Raw genomic sequence first — 20,995 nt, forward strand, 5'->3', positions numbered from 1 at the left:
CCCCTCAGGTAAATCTGGCATGCTTTAGGCACACAGCACTGGGGTTTGCTTAGAGTAATAGGAATTCTGATGCTCTGTAATCACACAGTTGGAATGCCTGAACATCAAAGTCCTGCAGTTGCTTCTCAGCCAGAACTCTTATTGAAGGCACTGAGAGCTGTGTCGGCATTCGAAGATTCTGAATTTCCAAGGGACATTGTTCAGAAAGTATTTTTTTTTGTCTGTTTTTTTTGTTTATTAACTAAGATAGCAGTAAAAGAGAAGCAAACTGGGCAGAAGAGTGAGACAATTTCATGTGCTTTCATTGTTTCTGTAGCATACCGACCAGTTTACTAAAATACGTGGTTTCCAGTGTCACTGGAAATACTACTGTGATAGTAACTAAGTAGTCTGATACAGCAAATTCTATAGTGCCAGCAGTGACTACAGTACTGTAGTAATATGAGGAAAAATGTTTGTTAATGTTGCTAAACTTAAAGAGATAGCCCTTATTTACAAGATTTCATCTTTCCAGTATTTCGTCAGGGTGATATTGGGACCAACTGGTATGCTGTTCTGACAGGATCACTGGATGTGAAGGTTTCTGATACGAGCAACCACCAGGTAAAATAGATTTTTCATTGAAACCATCCAGTCAATAGTACAAAGAAAGGGTGTGACTTATGGTGAGGTAGATAACAATGACATATATTGTATAGATATTTTACCTTACCACAAGCATATTTCTCTGTGTCTCCTTTAGTCTCAGTTGTCCTTTGTCTCTGGAGGCAAATCATGCCATTGATTTCAAGAAAACTGCAATGTAATGCTCTGAAAAGTGGTCTACATTTTAAAAGGAAACAAGACTCCTCTGTCTTTTCTAATAGTGCCATATGAAGTTAAGCTAAAGATCTGAGTTCTTTTTCCTGGAAATATTCAGTCCTTGTTCAGAAAGTTCAAACCAAACCCACCAACAGTGCAATCTGATAACAGCATACTGCAGTCTCCACTGTGAGAATGGTAAAGTATTATAGAATCATAAAATGGTTTAGGTTGGAAGGCATCTTAAAGATCATCTAGTTCCAACCCCCCTGCCATGGGCAGGGATACCTCCCACTGGACCAGGCTGCTCAAAGCCCCATCCAGCCTGGCTTTGAGCACCTCCAGGGATGGGGCATCCACAACTTCTCTGGGCAGCTGGTTCCAGTGCCTCACCACCCTCATAATGGAAAATTTCTTCCTGATATCTAGTCTAAATCTGCCCTCTTCCAGTTTGAAGCCATTACCCCTCGTCCTATGACTACATGTCCTTGTAAAAAGTCACTCTCCAGCCCCCTTCACATACTGGAAGGCTGCTGTAAGCCTTCTCTTCTTCAGACTGAACAACCCCAAGTCTCTCAGCCTGTCTTCATAGGAGAGGTGCTCTAACTCTCTGATCATCTTTGTGGCCCTCCTCTGGACTCTCTTCAAAAGGTCCGCTTCGTTCTTGTGCTGAGGACTCCAAAGCTGGATGCAGTACTCCAGGTGGGGTCTCACGAGAGCGGAGTAGAGGGGGAGAATCACCTCCCTCCACCTGCTGGCCATGCTTCTTTTGATGCAGCCCAAGATATGGTTGGCCTTCTGGGATGAAAGTGCACATTGACAGCTCATGTTGAGCTTCTCATCAACCAACACCCCTAAGTCCTTCTCTTCAGGGCTATTTTCAATCCATTCTCCCCCCAGGCTGTATTTGCGCTTGGGATTGCCTCGATGCAGGTACAGTAGCGTGCACTAGGCCTTTTTGTACTTCATGAGGTTGGCATGGGCCCAGCTCTCAAGCCTGTCCAGGTCCCTCTGGATGGCATTGCTCACCTCCAGTGTGTCTACTGCACTACACAGCTTGGTGTCATTGGCAAACTTGCTGAGGGTGTACTCAATCCTACTGTCCATGTTGCCAACAAAGATGTTTAACAACACTGGTCTCTCTACTGACCCCTGAGGAACACCACTCGTAGAAAGAGCAGAGTATTGGTACTGCTGCCATGTTAGCCTGGAGGTAATACCTATTCAGCGTTAAGAAGTAAAAGAAAAAGTAAAATTCCCCCCAGATTGCAAGCGATTTCTCAGTATCTTGGTACTCCTGAATTTACAAAATTGGGAATTTAGAGTAAATACAAAAAAAAAAAAAAAGGATGAGATCTTTCTCTTGGAGAGGGTTTCCCACCCATGTCGTCTAATGTCATGCTGACAAGTCATGCACTTCCTGCTGTGAGATGAGTCTTCTGGGAAGGCATCGTGTCCCATTCCCTGCTCCCATGTTTGAGATCTGGGATTGTCCCATCATGTGGCTCAGCATGGGGTTGTACCTCTGACATGTGACTCATTGTGCCTTCACACAAGTGGTATAGCTACCCAGGACCTGAAATACAACAGTACCCCTTTTTCCTGCCTTAATTGAATATAGCATGTGGGACTGCAGGTGTATTCTTTGCTTAAACTTTGGTTGATTGGGGAAGGTTTCTTGCTCGTAGAAGATTGGCAGAAATTGGATTTTTCACTTGGTTGAGCACCGCATCACCAATGAAATTGGGTCAGAATGCAAGTCAGGGCAATGCGTGAGCACTGGGTCTTTCTATTTCTTACAGTAAAATGATAAATACAAAAGGGACTTCTTTCATATTATTTTTAGCGACCTCTTCAATATACTATACTAAGTAGAGACTGATTGAGAGTATAATTAGTTTGTCATTGGTATTGTCACAATTTGGAACAGTACTGGGCTCTTATGAGACCCTTTTTTTGCAGGTCTAAAGCAATCAGGAATATTTTCCGGTGTTTGCCGAAAGATGGCACTACACTGTTGTTAAGTTGCATTGCTCTTTACTGAATCAGAAAGAAATATATCCACAAAAGTGTTCTGCATGTGGAAGTTAAATTAAGAATCTATTTGGAGTGTTGATTTGTTCCATTAGATAGAGGATGGAACACTTCAGCCTTTTAAAAAATCTCATGTAAATATTTTTTTCTGTTTATTCAGGTTCACTGCATTTTCCTGCCAATAGGAAACTATAGAACTACAATTCATGTTGTGCTAGTTTTAGAAATTATATTCTGCACTAATTTCTTAACCTTGCATTTCCTTCTCACAGAACAATGAACTGAATTCTTACCACTACCTAGTTGCCATAGGATACAGCCTCACTGCCAAAAGCACAGCAGCTCATGCATTTACCATTCTAGTGCTGGATAAGTTTGATGCTTGGGGACCCCCAAATAGTATTTGAGTCCAATATTTTCTCTGGTTTTGCTCCAGCTTGGAGTTTATACCTTCTCCATCCTTGGTCCCCTGCTCCTTGTCCTGCCTTTAGCTCCTGGGTGCCCTGTTCCAGGCATGGCGCTAGTCATTCTTGAGCTTGAAGTACTTGCAAGTACTCCCTGCCTTCTTTGCTCACTACAAAGCCTCCTTTGCAAAGTCATAGTAATGATTAATTGCTCTGCTGTTACTATTATACCATAAATGGCACTAATGCTAATGAGAAACTGCCATCAAAACAGAAGAGATGCAGGAGTGTAGCTGAGTTTACAAGTTCAGAAGTTTTTAGTCTCATGTAAATAAGTACAGAAGGACTATGCCATCTTTTCTAGGAAGGGAGATGCTAACTTTAATTCCTATTGGTTAAAAACTCTTTAGAGATGACTAATAATCTTTTAATACTTAAGATGAGCAGGAGGTTGTACTAGGTGACCTCCTGAGTTTTCTTGCAGCTTGAATTGTCCTATGATTATATGCTGATGCCTGCAGTGTTAATGTAAATATGGAAAATCAATTCTCTTGATTAAAAATACAGTAGTCCCACTTTTACTAGGTGTTTATCTGTCTGCCTGAGGAACTTCAATTTCAGCAAGTCTGAGAATAAATGTATCGTAGCAGCTGCTGTGTGCTAACTCTTTATGCAGTCACCTTTTGTGTTTGGTAGTTTTCTCCCATTAAAAGTGTGGTAAGTTATTGTGCACTTGGTGCTTACTTGGAGTGTCTTAATGGCCTTTGCTCCTACAGAGGCATGTTACATGTCTTGCACTAGAAATTATGTCTAAACGCACTAATGGATCAAGACTTCAGTGTAGCTAGTGAAGTATTAATTCATACATATTCTTGCTGCACACCAGCTTAGTCATGGAGACACCTGTGATTTCTCACAGAAAATGTTAGTAATACTGATTAGAACCAAATTGAGAATTAATATAAATAGAAATATTAACATCACCTGTTATTTGCTATTATGGTAAGAGGAAGCATTCCATGTACTGATTTAGATAGTTTAATAAAGACAAACACACATATTTAGGGTCTCATAGGTAAAGCCTTGCCTTCATCTTGGTTTGGAAAAATCCTTTCTGACTGCTTGCAAAACTGTATTATGTCACAAGAGGGCAGTGTTAGAATACATAACACACTGAGTACAGGCACTATTTAATACTAAAATGGGTAGTTTGAAAATCATATTCAACTATTTACAATATACCTGTGTGAAAGAGTTTGACCAGAGCGGATTTCTCTGTTACTGTTAGTTCTGTTCCGCTGAGGTGGTAAAATATGCTAGCTGCTGCTGATCTTGGTGGTAATTAATTTGCCTTTTAAATGGGACAATACAATTTACAATACAGAGTTCTGACAGGATTACCCATCCTGTGGCTGGTCTGCTTTCTGTACAAATTATTTATGAATTTTCTGGCTATTTAACAATCAAGAAGAGACTGAAGAGGACTTTTTTAAGGTAAAAATGTCACACTATGAATTGCAGAGGTAAGTGTAATGAACTGTTTTGGTCTTGCCTCAACTTGTTTGTAACAAATACCCTGATAAATATTATACTTAAAAGTCACACAAAGACTTAGTAATTCCCCTTCAAAATAAACCAAAAATGCATCCTGTTTAGAATTTATCAGAAAGAGGTCGTTACCCTCAGCTATGAACAAACTCTGAATTTAATTTTTATTTGGCACTGTTACCTACCGAGGTATATAGTAATAGAAGTTCCTCTTAGAGATATTCCTAGTTTGGTGTTGTCCTAAGAATACTGCTGACTGCCTTGTGTATGTTTAGTTTTTGAACTCTATTTTGAAAATGATCAGGGTCTGAAGAGTATCTGTTGGCAAAGTCTCAGAATAAAGCTGGGGATAAATGCATTATGACAAAATCATCAGTGTGGCATCTTTGCCAGATTCTGCAGCATTGTGTTTTACTAAATTAGATTCAGAGGCTTTTACCCCAAATGATTTAAGATTTATATTCCTATCTGATAAAACGAGGAGGAATGAAGAGAAGAAAGACAAAGACCAAGTAGCAATTTGATCTGCAGTTTTGCTGTAGTCTGCCAGCTGAATCATAGTGTGCCTGGGGGCCACTGCTAGTTTATCTTGCCTGTGTTTGGGTGGAGTTTATTTAAGCCGATCAGATTTTAAAACCAGGCCAAACTGAACACAGGGCATTGACTTTACAAACAATTAGCCTTTTTTATAAAAGCTTTAAGGAAGGAGCTGTGGGTGCTTGGGTGGTACAGCAGTGTCAGTTGTGGGAAGATGCACAGGGCTGGGGATCAAAAGCCAAATAAGTTAGTGGGGTTGCTGAGAAGAATGACTGTGAAGTAAGAGATTCAGATGTCCATGTAAGAAAGGGAAGAATTTCCTGTCTGTTTGGAACTGAGGACAAAGGATAAGATGAAGTGGAAAAAAGGAAAGGGATTTAATGAGGACATTCCTTGCAATACTGCTTTCTGCATGCAAATGCTATTATGTGTGCATGTAAATGCCATTATGTATTTTGGAGATAACCTATGTGAAGTCACAACATAGGTTTGTACTGTAGTCTGTAGTGTAGTGTAAATATGCCCAAGCTGGCTTGAAATTATTTAGTTTGAACATGAGAACTGCTCTACCCATTTTAAGAGATTGGCTGGACTAACGGAGTCGGTTGAGAAGCAGGGTGTGTTGGCCCATGCTGAGCTCCGCAGTGTCATGGTTGTACTAATTTTGGTTTTGAACTCAGCTTATTGAAAGTTAATACAGAAAAATAATTTCACTTTTGTCTGCCAAGTAACCTAGCAAAAAGTTCATGACACTGCAGGTAGCTTTCAAAGGATCAGATAGAAAGTTATGGAAATAATGAATCTGTTATCACAGTACAGTTAATCTGATCTGTAAATATTTTAATTAGGAACTAGAAGAGAAGTTGTTCACAGTCTTTCTAGAAGCATAATACCTCCTTTAAGCAAATCACCTTCTCTTGTGTAAAGAGGGTGGCCTAATGTGTGTTGGGAAACTGCAGTTCAAGTGTAGAAAGATATTTCTATGTTATCTTTAAAAGAAGTTTGATAAGGATTTCCTATATGAATGGGTCAAACGTGCTCCAATGGAGGTAATAGAACAGGAAAATAACTTCACAGATAGTTTAGTTTCATGTGTATCCTTTGGTTTCTCTGTTATAAAAGGAGATTTTTGCTGAGCAGAAACTGAACAGTGTCAAAGTAATAATAAGCAAACTTTTCAAAATGCCAGCTTTTGCAGATCTCCAATTAAACATGGAGATGGTATGGGGTCCTGGAGGGACACAGATGTGGAGGTGAAATAAAGATACAAGGTGTGGGAAAATGATGAAATTAAAAACAAACCAGCTACATCAGCTCCCTTATAAACTCAAAATATTGAATAAATTAAAATTTCAAAGAAGAGTGCCCAATCCCTTTCAACCTAGTAATTGTAAATTTTTTCCTGTTTTTTTTTTTTTAATTTCTCTTTCAGACACCATGATTTTGTTTACACACAGTACAAAAATTCTAATTGCCAGGTTGGAAAATAGAGAGTGTCACAAGTCAGGGAGGAGCATGTGGGGATGTGCCTTGTGGTGGTGGGGGAGGAAATAAGGCAGAGCTTTGTTTCTGATTCTCATCCATTCCATAGAATGGTTTTACTAATTCAGTAATGTTTTAGATTGATGGGGGCAGAGGTTTAACAACTCTTTCACCACATGTGTCTCACCTGCCAGTGAGAGTCAGTGAAACTGAATACACAAACAGCTTCTGATTTGAACCATTTTATAGCGTGTTCAGAGGATAGATAGCAATGGAAACAATCTCATCTTTTTAAGTCTTTAATACCACCTTTTAAATAGCTGTGTGAATTTTAGCTGGTTACCAGCAGCTGGAACACCCTGCTGCTTCTGGGATTGCAGAGGGGAACAGCAAACTGAGTTTTGAGCTGCCAGCAATCCTCCTGAAGTCTCCACTGAACAGCAGGAGATTCTTGAGTGTAAGGTTAACAGGCGTAATAGGAAATGCACACCTGATTCCCCAGGAGGCTGGAGATATATCAACAAGGAGCAGAGGGAAAATGGGGCTCTGAAGTCTTGAAGAAGACAGATGCGCTTGCTCCCTAGCTGGCTGTGAAACTGCAGCTCCATGGAGAGCAATGATGGCTAGGGAAAAAACCTGAAAGAACTTTCACTTGATAAAAGCTTGGACTTTAATGAAGGTAGATAGGACCATTCTAGCTCCTTGACTTAACACCCCACAATGTTAATTCATTTCTCAGGTTGAACAGCTGTCTCATCAGAAGTTACCTTAGGAAGCGGTTCCTTAACCAACACCTTTCTTTTTCTCTTCTTCTCTATTCTGTTTTTAAAGATATATTCTGTAGGGTTGTAAAGAATCAAAAAAGGTAAAGTGTTTATTTTTCTGGAGGGAGGGAAAGGGAGTGAGAAAGAAGTTGGAAGATGTAGATATTGCTTATGATCCACCTAGTGGAAAAGGTTCTTTTTCTGCCAGGCTATTTGTTTATTTTGCCTTAAACAGAGATCTTTTATCTGAACTTTCTAAATAAAGTTGAGAATAACGTACTGGAGACCTGGAGATCAAATTTTGTGTGAGCAGTAGGCACATTTTCTCTGTAGCTCCCTTGAGTGCAGTTGTGAGTGTGGTCGCATGCCTGTAGTGTTTCAGCTCTGAAAGGTAAGATTGTTAAGGCAGGACTTTAGTGTGTAGCCTATATTATAGGCTGTTCGTAGAGACTTCTGTTTAGGTGCCTAGGTGCTCATTCCCAAATATTCTTTCTTTTAAACAGTGCCTGTCCATATTTGCCTTCCTTGAAAATTTATTTCTGACAGTTAGTAAATTCTTCCTAGATCTTTTCTAAGACATAATTGATTTTGTTTTTCTGAACACATAATTTTATATGGTAATATCTGTGCAAAAGCAATTTGCTATGGTTCAGGGAACTGGACTATTATGGGCATTTGTCTTTGTAATGCAATTATAAAGCTACTAACTTGATCTTAATAACGTTTGCCTATTACCACTTATTAGATGCATGAAAGGAAAACAATGCAATTTTAAACACAGAAAATGATGCTGAAATATGCTCATGCATCTCTCCTGGATTATCATCCACAAGGATGTAGTGGATAGGATGACAAAATTCTCTGTTTTTATTTTTGTGGGCACTTCATGAATCCTACATTTTAGAATTAAACTGTATTTCTAATGTTGTATTAAGTAAAATTAGCATGTGTTTTTATGTGTTTATGTGTATTTGTGTGATTTCTTTAGTAAATTGCAGTTTGTATCTGTTTAAATTTTTAATGCTGTTGCTGTTTATTTTTTTTAATTACTCAAAAGACAGTCATTTAAGGCCCAACTTAGAAAGAGATGTATGAACGTGTTCAGCTTCAAGCCTGTGCTCAGGAGCGTAGCAACTTGTAAGCCTAAAACAGAATATGTAACTAAAGATTTTGATTTAGCAAGTTATTTAATTTCTAGTAGTTTAATTTTTTGTCTGCAGTAGCTTGTAATTTGTGTTGGAACTATTACAGAGGAGTTCCTGGCCAAGGGGGATTGATTTAGACATCTTTCCATCACATGAATGGCATGTGCTCATAAAGACTCTTTTGAAGTGGACTTTACTTGCATGTTTGGGACCGTCCTGAATACTTTATTCCAGGTTGTTTTGGACTTTAATAGTTTTCTTGAAATCCCTGACTTATGCGAAAAAAATGTTTTTTTTTTTTTATTCTGGTACTTAATCAGCAGGAATCCATTAACGATTGAGAGATTTACTGGCATTTTCAACAGAAAGGCCAAGAGTTGATTAAACTGTATGACTGCATTGTGCTCAGACTTTGTACAACAGAGAAATGCATTATAAATACAAGGGGATATTACAATTGAAAGTTATTTACTGAGAAAACATAACAGTCGAATTTCTGTTCTGATGAGGGTAGCCTACAGTAGGGCAGAAATCTATATTCCAAGATTGCGTTTCCAATGCTAGTTATCTTCTGATCACCTTTGACATTTCCGAAGGGTCTCATCATCACAACAGTCTTTAGATGTAGATGAACAAGAGGTCTGAACTGTCTTCCAAAGTTGAAGGTGACTCTTGTGTTCTCTGCTTTGCAGACAGAAATCTCTAATTCAGCTGATGGTCATAGAAACCAGCAGTCCTCCTTGCTTCCACGTTGAGGCTTCCTGTGTTGTTAATCAGCATATTGATTTTTTTGATGGCACTTTAAATTAATTTTCTTTTAAAGCAAATTGCTGAAGAATCTTAAGGCAGTGCTATTAGCAAATGTGACGTAAAGGCTCTTAAAATACCCTGGAATATTTAATATGTGTCGTTTTGTTTTTAATTCGAAGGATGCTGTGACAATATGCACTCTGGGAATAGGAACTGCTTTTGGAGAGTCCATTCTGGATAACACTCCTCGCCATGCAACCATCGTTACCAGAGAATATAGCGAGCTCCTTCGAATTGAGCAGAAGGACTTTAAGGTGCTTTGGGAGGTAAATTCAGATTTATTTGCTGTTTATGCAGAGAAAAGTGATTTAACCTTTTAAGTGTTTGTAATGAAATACAAGCACATTTATACCATAAGCAAAATAATAATTCTTTTAAATTAGTTTGGACAAAAAAGAAAGTGTTTTTAGTTCTTCTTAGTGCTTCATATTTTTCATGATTACACACTCCTGTATTTCTTTCTTGTGGGCTTCTTTTAATGAAGTAACTTCGGTGAAATTTCTGGTGGAATTTATTTGTATACTGCAGGTGTTGCTTTCGTAGACTTAAACTTGCTTTTATTGCCAGCATTTGTGAGGAGAGTCTATCCTTAATATATGCTGATATTTTAAATTATTCTCCTTTACTCCTGTCCCGTCACCAGCTGTAAGGGGTTTAGAATTTGCAGAGGGATCAAGATCACTTAAAAATTAAGTTGCTGATTACATGTGAATTCCCTTAAAACTTTCCTTTGTGGAGAACGTACTGCTGAGATTCTTCATTCTATAATCTGTGTGTACTTTGGTATCCATGCTGAGAAGACTTCATTAACATGTTACTGTGCTAACTTACTGAAATTCAATCAGTTTGCATTTTTGTAAGCATTACACTTGATTTTGAAAAGTGTTCTGGGAATTGGAGGGCATCCTGTTGCCCTGGCCTACACTATTGCCAGTTTGTAGCACCAGCTTGTTCTAAATGGTGACTGTACAAATTTAGGTGTTATGTAGAGAGCTGTTGGATGGTGTGACAGTGTCCTAAAGTTGCAGATCTAGGGACACTAACTGTATTTAAGAGATAGGTGCTGGTTGTAGCATTTTAGTTCAGCTTCTCTGCTAAGTGCAGACAGGTGGATTGTTTTTGGTTTTCACTTTTCCTGAGACAGCAGTATTATACTCCACATAATCGTCCTAACGCAATACTAAAGTAAGGCTATCAGAAAGAAAATCAAATCCACAACTAGCTCCACTGACCTAGGAAACAGAAATAATATCACCTGTCTACAAATATGTTATCTTGAGCATAGTTAATGGTGCAGCATGACCAAGGCATGAAATACGTGAATGAAACATGCTTGCCATTCAATGCTCTGACAGTCATTCTTTGAATTGCATAGCCATAATATGTACACTTTTTTTGGCAATGTCTACAGCTAAAAGAAAATGCTAGTAAAGTCTCATAGCAAATTTTAAGAAGTTCACAGTGCAATATTTTCCTGCAGTTCATGCTTTTTCCTCTACAGGAGCTGCGTTGTAGTTTTAGACCCTGGCATTAAAAGTTTAAATATGCCAGCGGTCTCATCTGTTTTAACATATGCTATATGTTGATTTCATATCAGAAATATTGGAGGAGTGGAGGTTAAGTTCCCTTCTTAAAAATTTTGAACCTTAAATCATAGAGTTGTTTTAAAACAAAAATGCTGATGCCATTTGCTCTTTAATCACTAATCCAATGTTATTTCTAACAATTTTGCTGATTTTGAGGAGTTTTTTGATGGTAGATGCTTTTGCAAAAGGCCACGTCTGTTGAAAGTATTGGGAGCTATCACAGGGAGCCTTAGCACACATTTTGTATGTTGCAGATTTCATGAAACTGTGCACTAGAGCATGTCATAGATGCTGCAGGTGTCAGTCACAGACCACAGTTCACCTTTGTTTTGTGCAGTTTTATAGTGAACTTTTCATGTATTTTGGTGTGCTTTCTTTCAAGGAGGCTATCCCTGTGCTTTTAGTTAGTGGGAAATTATGCCATGAAATATAGCTTTGCTGTTTAGTCTGAGGTGGAATTAAGTTGTTCATTTTTTTCAAGGCAATGTTAAACTGCAGCTAAGGTATGACAAACAGAATGTTCAAAACAGACAGAAAATAATTTAATAAAATTTCCCCAAAAATATACTAGCAATAGTAGCAATAGTATATTGTTATTGTTATGTGAACAAAAGTAATTACTTTTCTTCAGGGAACCTTTTTGTTATGTTATGGGTGGTGTGTTGTTCTGTCTGCCTTATCCCAAGATTCACATATCTTTGCTGTGACAAAGCCCATGTGGGGAAATGGTTATTGATACAGTGGCGTGCCATTCAGATAACTTTTTTTATTTGTTTTTAATGAAAACCCACACAAAGTCACGAATGGATCACAGATATTTATTATCAGTGGTACCACGGTAAAAATGGGAAAAGGCAACAATGAGTGTCATTACAGTCCAGATATGGTGAAATCTAAAATCTGGTGCATACAAATTTCAGCTCTTCAGATTATGAGAATTTAATTCCAGAAAGAAGTAGTTTCTCCGTTTAAAAAAAAAAAAAAAAAAAAGCTGAATAATTCCAAAATAATGTAGGTTAAGAAAGGTTAAGAACAACCTAAATAAACTCTAGGATTGGAATTCTTAAAAATGTTACAGCTTTTATGAACGTGGGATTTTTAATAACAGAAGTGCAAAAAATATATTTTTTGCAAACAAAGTCTTTTGTTTGTTTGTTTGTTTTCCCATGAAATTTACTTTTGGGGAAATTTTCCTTTTTCCCTGTTCGGAGGGAAAGAACAAATGAAATATCTGTTAGCTGCTTAAAGATTTTTGGCATACAGAGCATGGAAATTCCAAGACTACAGTTTTTAATATTCTTTTTATTTTTAGGTTGTGAATATAAACTTGGAAAATGAACCAGTATAAATTGATTCAATATTGACCTTAATTTATTGTGCAACTAATCTGAAATCATAGGACTAAGAGCTATGAACTATCTTCTTTTTTACTTAAAATTTGTTAACACTGAAACCTACTGGTAATGAAATTCACATTTGCAACAAATGTTTTTTTTTACCACAAATGTATGCAGTTCTTTGAAAGACAAATAAATATCCATTTATACCGCTTATGAAACTTTTAGTATAAACCCTGAAACTAGATTTTAAGAGTGATAAAGATATAATACCTATCTGGTTTAGATATTTCTAAGTTTAGAAAGAATTTTCAGAATCTCTATAACTTCATATTACGAATATACAGATTTTTCTGAGTTTTGTTTAATTTGAAAAGTAAATTTTCCTGTATTAGCTGTATTGCTCTAAGAAACAATTGTATTGATGGAAAGTTTCACAGACCAAATGTGGCATATTAACATATTTAATGCACAATATATATCAAAGTGTATTAATTTCTTTGAGTACAATTACAATTGAGTCTATACCTGAAAGAGATTGCTGCTTCTAAACAGACTTTTTTTCTTTTTTATCACTAATCTTCTGTCAATTTTATAACTTTAGAATCACAGAATCATTTAGGTTGGGAAAGACCTTTAATATCATTGAGTCCAACCATAAACCTAACACTGCCAAGTCCCACTAAACCATTAAATACTCATTAAATAAAAGACAGGATATTCTTTATCAAAAATATAAAAAGATGCCTTCTGTAATATACACAACCACATATACATTCAACCCTTTTTCTATGACCTTCATTTTTAACAGTCAGGGAATACTGGTCAAAACAAATGATATTGTCCTGGTAGCGACAATTACCAATTAAAATGGCCTAGTTTTTTCTCTAACAACTATATCTCTCGAAATAGCATCCTGCTTGGGAACATCTGTTGGACTTCTAAGCTTACTCATCCTCAGAGACTTGTTTCTATCAACGGCTGCTATAGCAGATTGGAGGTGATGAAATCTCTGGTTAGGTTCTCACACAGCTGAACACTGTTCCCTGATGAAAAAGCTCTGGGAGGTTACGGGAATCACTGGTGACGTGCCTTTGTGCACCCATTGTCCCTGGCTTTCATCTCTGAGGAGCACTAACAAACATGGAAAAAGTTACAATACTGTAGACTTCCAAGGTGCTGTATGGATCTGTAGGAAGAGGTACTCTGTGTGGATAAGAACTTGCTTTCCCTCTTTAGTGTCAATGAGTTAGTGTGGTGCTAGCTACCGTGCGCAAAAACCTGTTTCAAAGCACAAAGGAAAATACATCCAAAAATAAACATGAAAGCAGAAGGCTACGCACGAGGAGCTCTGGTCATGCACATCCTGTTGGGTCACTGGCTTGCTCCACCCCTAATAGTTGGATTCTTTTAAACAGAGTAGGAGTGAAATGAATGTATTTGAGCAGTGTTATCATTACAGAAGTTCTCTGTAGTTCATCCTCAAGCTTTGTCCTTTCATGCAGTTGCAAACAGATTCAAACCCAGACAGGAAGGGAGTGAATCTGCTGAGAGGTGACTTATTTTTAGAGGTCTTTCCTACCACAGTGAATTACTCAGCCTTCCTTGGGTAACATACAAATAACCAATTTCCTTTTGTGTGGAATAAGATTATGTTGGAAGTTGCTGAACATGCCTTGAGAAACATTTGATCTTGAGTAAATGAAGAACAGCTATCGCTTCGGTATGCAGTAACTTTGGAGAGAGGGAAACTTGGCCCCCTATAAGGTCAGAATGAATATTTTAATTTTTTTTATTCCTATTCAACAGCACTTACACATCTTGTAGTCTGATGAACAGTAGTGTAACTTGCTTCCTGCTTTTGCCCATCTGATGATAATTCATAAGCCCTGAGCAGGCTTCACCGCTCTGAAAAAATAGCTTTGGGAGAAGGAGCTTTCTTACTGTCTTTGTTTTCTGAACACTGTGAATGCTTGTTTTTAATGATCTAGTTTAAAACCAGATCCTCTGTCAGAAAAGAAGAAATTTTCCGTACAGTTTCAATGGAATGCTGTGTAGGAAATATGTGTATGAAATGGCATGCTGACTTAAACATTGTAGCACTGTTCAGTGAGATTTCTGAATAAGGCTTAAGTTCATCAGAATTGAGACCACAGCTCTCCGTGCATTTCCATGTAGTATCAGTTTGTCTTTTTAAGGTGTATCTAATCATATCCCTTATATAAAGGTATAACATAATCTTATGCCTTGTTTTATGTGTCAGGATTATGGCAGTAGGAATTACAAAGGCACTGTAAAAATACATTAATGAAAATTAACATGTAAGGATTTTAATTTGATTTATCCATCTGGCCATGCTATAAGTACTTTATCAAAGTGTGTTACTAAATCTCATGTAGGTGTCTCGCAGTATAACATAGTAGGCAAATTTCAGGGAGGCAGCCTTTTCCGTGCCTGAGGCTGCTGAAAAATATACGTTATGTTGTTACTTGAGAATGTTCTTGCTTCTTTCTCTGGTAGATTCCTGAACACCTCAGAGTGTTTAAGGAGTGTTAGGAATCTCATGTAAATGTCAGTACTTTCTAATGCACCTTTTCACCGATGAGTATTCCATACCAGAAATTCTTTCCAATTCGTTTAAGTGAGAGATTAAATTTGATCTGAGAAATGAAATATTGGGAGGGGGGAATCAAACAAAAAATCGGATTCATGTCCAGCCCCTAAACTATCAACTTGATTTATGGTATACTACTCTGCCAGTTTATTGCCCAGTAATCAGTGGCAGAAGTCTTTGCCCTGATTTACTGATTTCCTATAGGTGAACATAGTAGAGGTATAAAACTACAGTTAATAAAATACAGAATATTTAGCTTTGCAGGATGGATGACCATGTGATTTAAAATAGTGAAGTGCTTGGAGACCCACCAAAGTATAAAAAGGTGGTCATGGAACACTCAGCTGTCTTTACCTGCTTTGTGTCACACTCTCCATTGACTGCTCAAATTCTACCTTGATGATTTGTCTCTCTAATGGGGTTTTATTTGAGAAATGTAAAAGTGATCGAATTGTAGTAGCCTGCATTTGCAAGGTAGCTGGAATACTGTGTTCACCAACCTCTCAAATAGCCGTCTTGTCAGAATAAGGAAGAATTTTTCCATGTTATCAGATACAGAATACAACACAGAAGGAAGGCGTGGAAGGACCGAAGTGTGTGGAATCTGTTGCCTTATGCCATCTGCAAATCTTCAGCTGATGACCAATTCAAATTTGTATGCAAAGAAAGAGAGCTAGTGTGACAGACAATGAAAAATGAAGTGATGATAGGCAAGCAGGAGATTTTTTTCCTAGAGTAACACATGGAAGAAGGAGGAATATAAAAAGTCCTCCTCCTCTACCCAGCTTTAGAATATGACAGTAAACACAGAACTGGCAAGACGTGAGGAAAGCTTTGAAAGTAACTAACAACCCACCTTCATACCTTCTGTGTTAATACTGATAAAGCAAGCGAGTAGCAGGGAAAGATTCCAAAATTGTTATTATACCAAGAATTGCCAGATTGCACGCCCAGTTTTGCTGGGTGAATTGAGCATATTTCAAGTGAATACAATACAATTGCTTTGATACACATGGACCTAAGTTGGAGCAGAGTCTGCCCTTTAGTGCTGCAGTTATATTGGTTTTGACCATCCTTGTAACATGCTTTTAGGGTTTTTTCCTCTTGTTTTGCTTTGTCAAACATTTCTAATTTTAACGCGTGATGCTCTGTCTGGTACAGTAGACTTAGACGAGTATGGCACAGCATTCTATCCTCAGTAGCCACACTTACATCAGAACAAGCCATGTTTGTCAGCGTAGCAACTCGGTGACAGCTGCTTTCATTCGGGTGTATTAACTACTTAACATTTTAAAAAACGAATGCAGATTTTGTGAATACTGTTTATGACAGTGTATCCCCTCAGGTGACCTTCCTGGCCATTGGCAGTGGAGAAACATATCTGGGAACTAGATTTTTCATTTCAGTAATGCAGCTTTTCTCTTGGTGTGATATGTACTGATGGAAGCCTGCAAGTCTTTTGACAGAGTCTTGCTATGATGTGTTCTTTTCTAATTAATGGCATTATGGCTGAAAAGTTCATAATCAATAATTGTCCAGTCTGTTTCAGGTAATTTGCTGTGCCACTATGTATGATCTTCAATATTGTCAATGAGGCAGAATCTCTGCAGAAGATCAAGGGATCCAGTTAGTTTTAACTTTGGAAGTTTCCCTTTCTTTATTGATATCCTTGGTTTAAGGTAACAGACACAAGCATTTCAGACACCTCTTAAGCAACTGAAAAGATTGAAAAATCTCAGGCTGATTGGAAAGGCCTGATTCTTCCTCACATCCCTCTGCAACAAACTTTCCCGCTGCATGGTCTTGTATGTCATCCCTACAGTCGGTTTGTACATCAGTCTCCCCGTCTCTTCTGCATCTATTTCAATAGCAACATTTTGTGACTGTGTCACTGATCACCATGCAGAGGTGGAATAAAGCTTTGTAGACCTGATTTCTCTTAAACTATAGCAGCATGTTATTTCTCTTAGGTGTAATTCTGTATCACTGTAAGTAATGCCCATCAGCTTGAAGCCCCTGTTGAATCCTATTATGCCAGACACTGTGCAAAAATATAGTAATTCCTGTTTACAGCCCTTGTAAATGTTTATATGTTTATTAGCACTTCAAAGAGTCTTAAATTATATTGCAGAAAGCTTGACTTATTTGAGGTTCCTTCTTGGATAAAAAGAACTAGAAACATCCAGCGAGCATGTCAGTCTCCCTGTTAAGTAACGTCTTTATTGGTTTTCTCATATTTTATCATGGTTGGAGGTAAAGTTGAAAAATTGGAATTCATCCGATTTTCAAAAAAAGAAATTATTTTGATTAACTCCTAAAATATTTAAATTACAGAAGAACATCTGACAAACTGAAATGTGTACACTTAAAGTCTGCAGATGTTTTTGAGGCTGCTATTTTTCTTTGAAGCTTTACTGCCAAACTTGCACTTTCTATAACCAGCTTTTTTATTAGCAAAGAAAATGCTTTTCATCCTCAGCAGATTGCATTATTAAATGTGGTATCTCTAAGCATGATGTGCTAAATGGCAAAAACATATATTGCAAAACACAACTGGGAGCCTATAAATCTTATTTCAGGGAGCAAACTTCTGGACTTTTGCTAGTTCATTTTTATTAGGTAAAAATGTCTTTCAGAAGAATCGTAAGATTTGAAGCTTATAAAATATTTTCTGTCTTTTTTTCCCAAACATATATTGTAACTATCAAGTCTGTCTCTCATGCTCATCTGTCACAGGGAGAAAAAAATGCGTAACACAGCCTTAATGTTTTTGTAGATATGTACGTGCATATGATCCGCTCTCTGTCTAATATGTATTACTACATGAAATTCCTATTTACCTTGTCAAACTTCTGTGTCAGATTGCCTGGAGCTTTGGGTATAACTGCATTTGGGTTTGGCAGTGTCCTTTCCTGCCTTAGAATGGGTGCCAAAGTGATCAGCTACGGTCAACCATGGGGTCATATGTGGATGAGATTATTTTGGAGATTGACCCTTTCTGATCTTCTAGTCAGTGTTACCATCTCAATCTTTGGTTTCTTTTCAGATGAGTCATGCTTTTTCTTCCATACACAAAAGGTTAATCTATTATTGCTGGTTTCTCCAGGTTCTTGAGAAAAATAGCAAGCCCCTAGAAGCTTCCTTTTAGCAATTGGTTTTTGTCGCTTTACAGCAATGGGTATGGTTTTGTGTTCCTCCAAGGCATTCTTACAGAATGTGTGCTTGCATGCTGCATTCGAATGGGTGCTTTCTGCTTGTACTATATAATGGGTCAGGCAAATAATGGGATGCCATTTATTAGATCAATGGAGATGTTTTAATATTGACATTTTAAAAATCCATTAGCTTAAACCTGCTGGCATTAAAAAAAAAATTAGAGATCTTTGACAATAAGATCTGTGGCAGTGGAAGATCTTATGCAGATTAATACAAACCGAAAGCAAAGCTGTTGCATTATATTATTATTTTTTATTCTGACAGTCTTGTTTAGTTTATAAAACATTTTGTAAAAATACTGTAAAAGTGTTCACTTTCATGTAGCAAGAAAAATGAAACTTACAAGTCCTATTTAGTGGAATGTGAATTCCTCCTTCCTTAAGCAGGCATTAGCCTTAAATGAGCATTCAAAACCATAAAACTCAAAACAAGCTAAACCCCAGACATTATCAATCAATTAGGTTTATGGATTAATAAATGGGCTCAAAAAGAGAGTGCCCTTTCCTTGCCTTAGCTAGCACAGTTCTGATAGATGTCTTTTTCTGGTCATAATCAGAGCTGTAAGGTTCAGTGTTTGCCCCTTCCCTTAGACTGGTTCCTCCCCTCTTTTCATCCATGGTGAAACCCTACCTTATTGAAGTCAATGAGCATTGTGGGATTTCAACCCAGATAATTACTAATTGCTTCTTTCTCCTTGTGTAATATGCAGCACAGGCAGTTGGCACTAGGTTTAAATCCTCTTTACTCTCTTCCCTTCTGTAACAGTTTCTATCCACTGACGTAGCTGATGCAACGTGAGAGCATGAGGTTGGAATCACTCAGAATGATTTTGTGGCTTACCAGTTCAGGGGTGCTTAACAAAATGGTCGACCCGATACTTGTACTGAGGTAAATTGTATCGAAGCCTTACAAACTCCAGGCATCCCAGAGGTACGCTTAAAAATGAAGATATAAAAGTCTAAGACTTGAATATGGAATATCTTTCCTGTGGCAAAGAATAAGAATCGCGGGGCCCAGCCGGTCATCTATGCTGGTTATGGCAAGTCCCAGATATTAAGAGGAGAAAGAGATTTAAAAAGCTCCAAGTAATCCATGTGCTTGCTCTTGAATCAGTCCTTGTTTCAATCTGAGTAGTGGAACTCCAACACTTACAGTTCTCAGGGTTAGTGGGTTTTGTTCTAATTCCATTCGTTCAGTGAGCTACAAAATTCCTAGAAATCTGTTCACCAGCGATGTGAAAATATCAGGCCTGAAACATGCCCCGGGGGTCCTGCAGGCCCTCTGTAATGTTTAATTCTCAAGGGAATTTATGGAACCACCTGTTCATGGATAATTTTTTTTCTTTTGGTGAGTGGTGGTTTATGCCACAAATATTCAAGAACAGCACATAATAAGATGTGGTGGCCTTCTAAGGCATGCACTCCCTCTATTTTCATACTCTAATGAAGTGGATTTTCATAGAATTTGTGTTTTCATCTAATATTTCTGTTACAAGCTGTTGAAATCTGTGGTTTATCAGAATTTGTGGATTCATTCCCTCAGTCTGGTGTGATGCTTAAGGCTCAATTTCTTTATCGTTCATCTCATGCCTGATTAGGTAAGACCATTAGTGTGTATTTCCTCTGAACTCTGCTTAAAATAGTTTCTCAGTTAAATCACAAATGAAGAAGTTAAAAGAAAACTGAAACTCACAAATAAAAGTTTACACACTAAATATCTTCTGACTGAACTTGTGTTTATTTTAAACTACATTGCTAAAATACTCTTGTCCTTCTAGATGCTGTACTTAGCTCTAAGGTAGGCTTGTATGAGGGTGCTAAAAAAATCAACATGTAAAATTAAACCTTGCCATCGTGCAAGTACTTATTGATATAATTCAGCTTGCTTACATTTCAACTTCTGACCGTTCCCTGAGTAATTTCTATTGAATTTTGCATTCCACCTCTCTCTTGACCTTTGAAAAGTATCTTTTCTGACTACAAATGCAAACTATTTTCTTGGAGTATTAACAACTTAATTTTCCAAAATAGACAAACAAACTTTGTTCTGTTAATTTCCACAAGACCCTATGCAGACATTCCTCAGTACAGGTTAGTGGAAACAGGTACAATATCATCGTTTTGTTTTAGCATAATAAAAATACGCGTTACAATAGGATTTTTGTATGACCTGGTCTTTGAGAAACTGAGTCCTTCAAAGAAATCACGTTGTTCTGAAAAGACTGAGTTATAAGGGAACTTGTTCAAGTTCCTTAGGCTTTTATGCGTAATTCTCTCTGGGGATAATGCTGGAGACTCAGTACAATTAAGGAAAGATTAAAAGCTCAGTACAGGCTTATTTTCTCTCTTCTTTCTTTCTGCCAATACCCTTCAAGCCTGTATCCTCTCTAGAAGCACGAAACACTTTTCAAAGGCCTTTTTTCTTTCTGCCATAATTTCTCAGGCAGTTTTCTGGTACGCGTCTCTTCCACAGATTTATGAATATGGTTTCTCTTTCTGCATTTGTCACTTTTGCTCCTGCTAGCTTTTAATGTTGGTCTCTGCTTAAGAGTTCATTGGTTATTTCTCCTTAGGTTTCTCTGACGTTTCGATCCTGTTAGATAACCAGGGATCACCAAGCAGTTAGGAAATAATTCTTGCTCTGTTGAAGTCGGTGAGAATTATGCCATCACTTAGTATTTTTTAGTACATTTGCTCTGCAGAGCCAAAGCAATGAAA

General features: G+C 37.6%; 1 protein-coding gene across 2 annotated transcripts in view; it reads left to right on the forward strand.

Annotated features, from left to right (window-relative positions):
• The window catches only part of RAPGEF4 (Rap guanine nucleotide exchange factor 4), a 156,152-nt gene that overhangs the window by 12,713 nt on the left and 122,444 nt on the right, over positions 1–20,995 (forward strand). For both annotated transcript variants that reach the window (XM_054208785.1, XM_054208787.1), the window contains exons 3-4: positions 515–603; positions 9,645–9,791. In XM_054208785.1, the coding sequence (XP_054064760.1) occupies positions 515–603; positions 9,645–9,791 (236 nt within the window). The remainder of the gene's footprint in view (positions 1–514; positions 604–9,644; positions 9,792–20,995) is intronic.

This window comes from Rissa tridactyla, chromosome 7 (genome assembly GCF_028500815.1).
Source record: "Rissa tridactyla isolate bRisTri1 chromosome 7, bRisTri1.patW.cur.20221130, whole genome shotgun sequence".
Taxonomy (NCBI): Eukaryota; Metazoa; Chordata; class Aves; order Charadriiformes; family Laridae; genus Rissa; species Rissa tridactyla.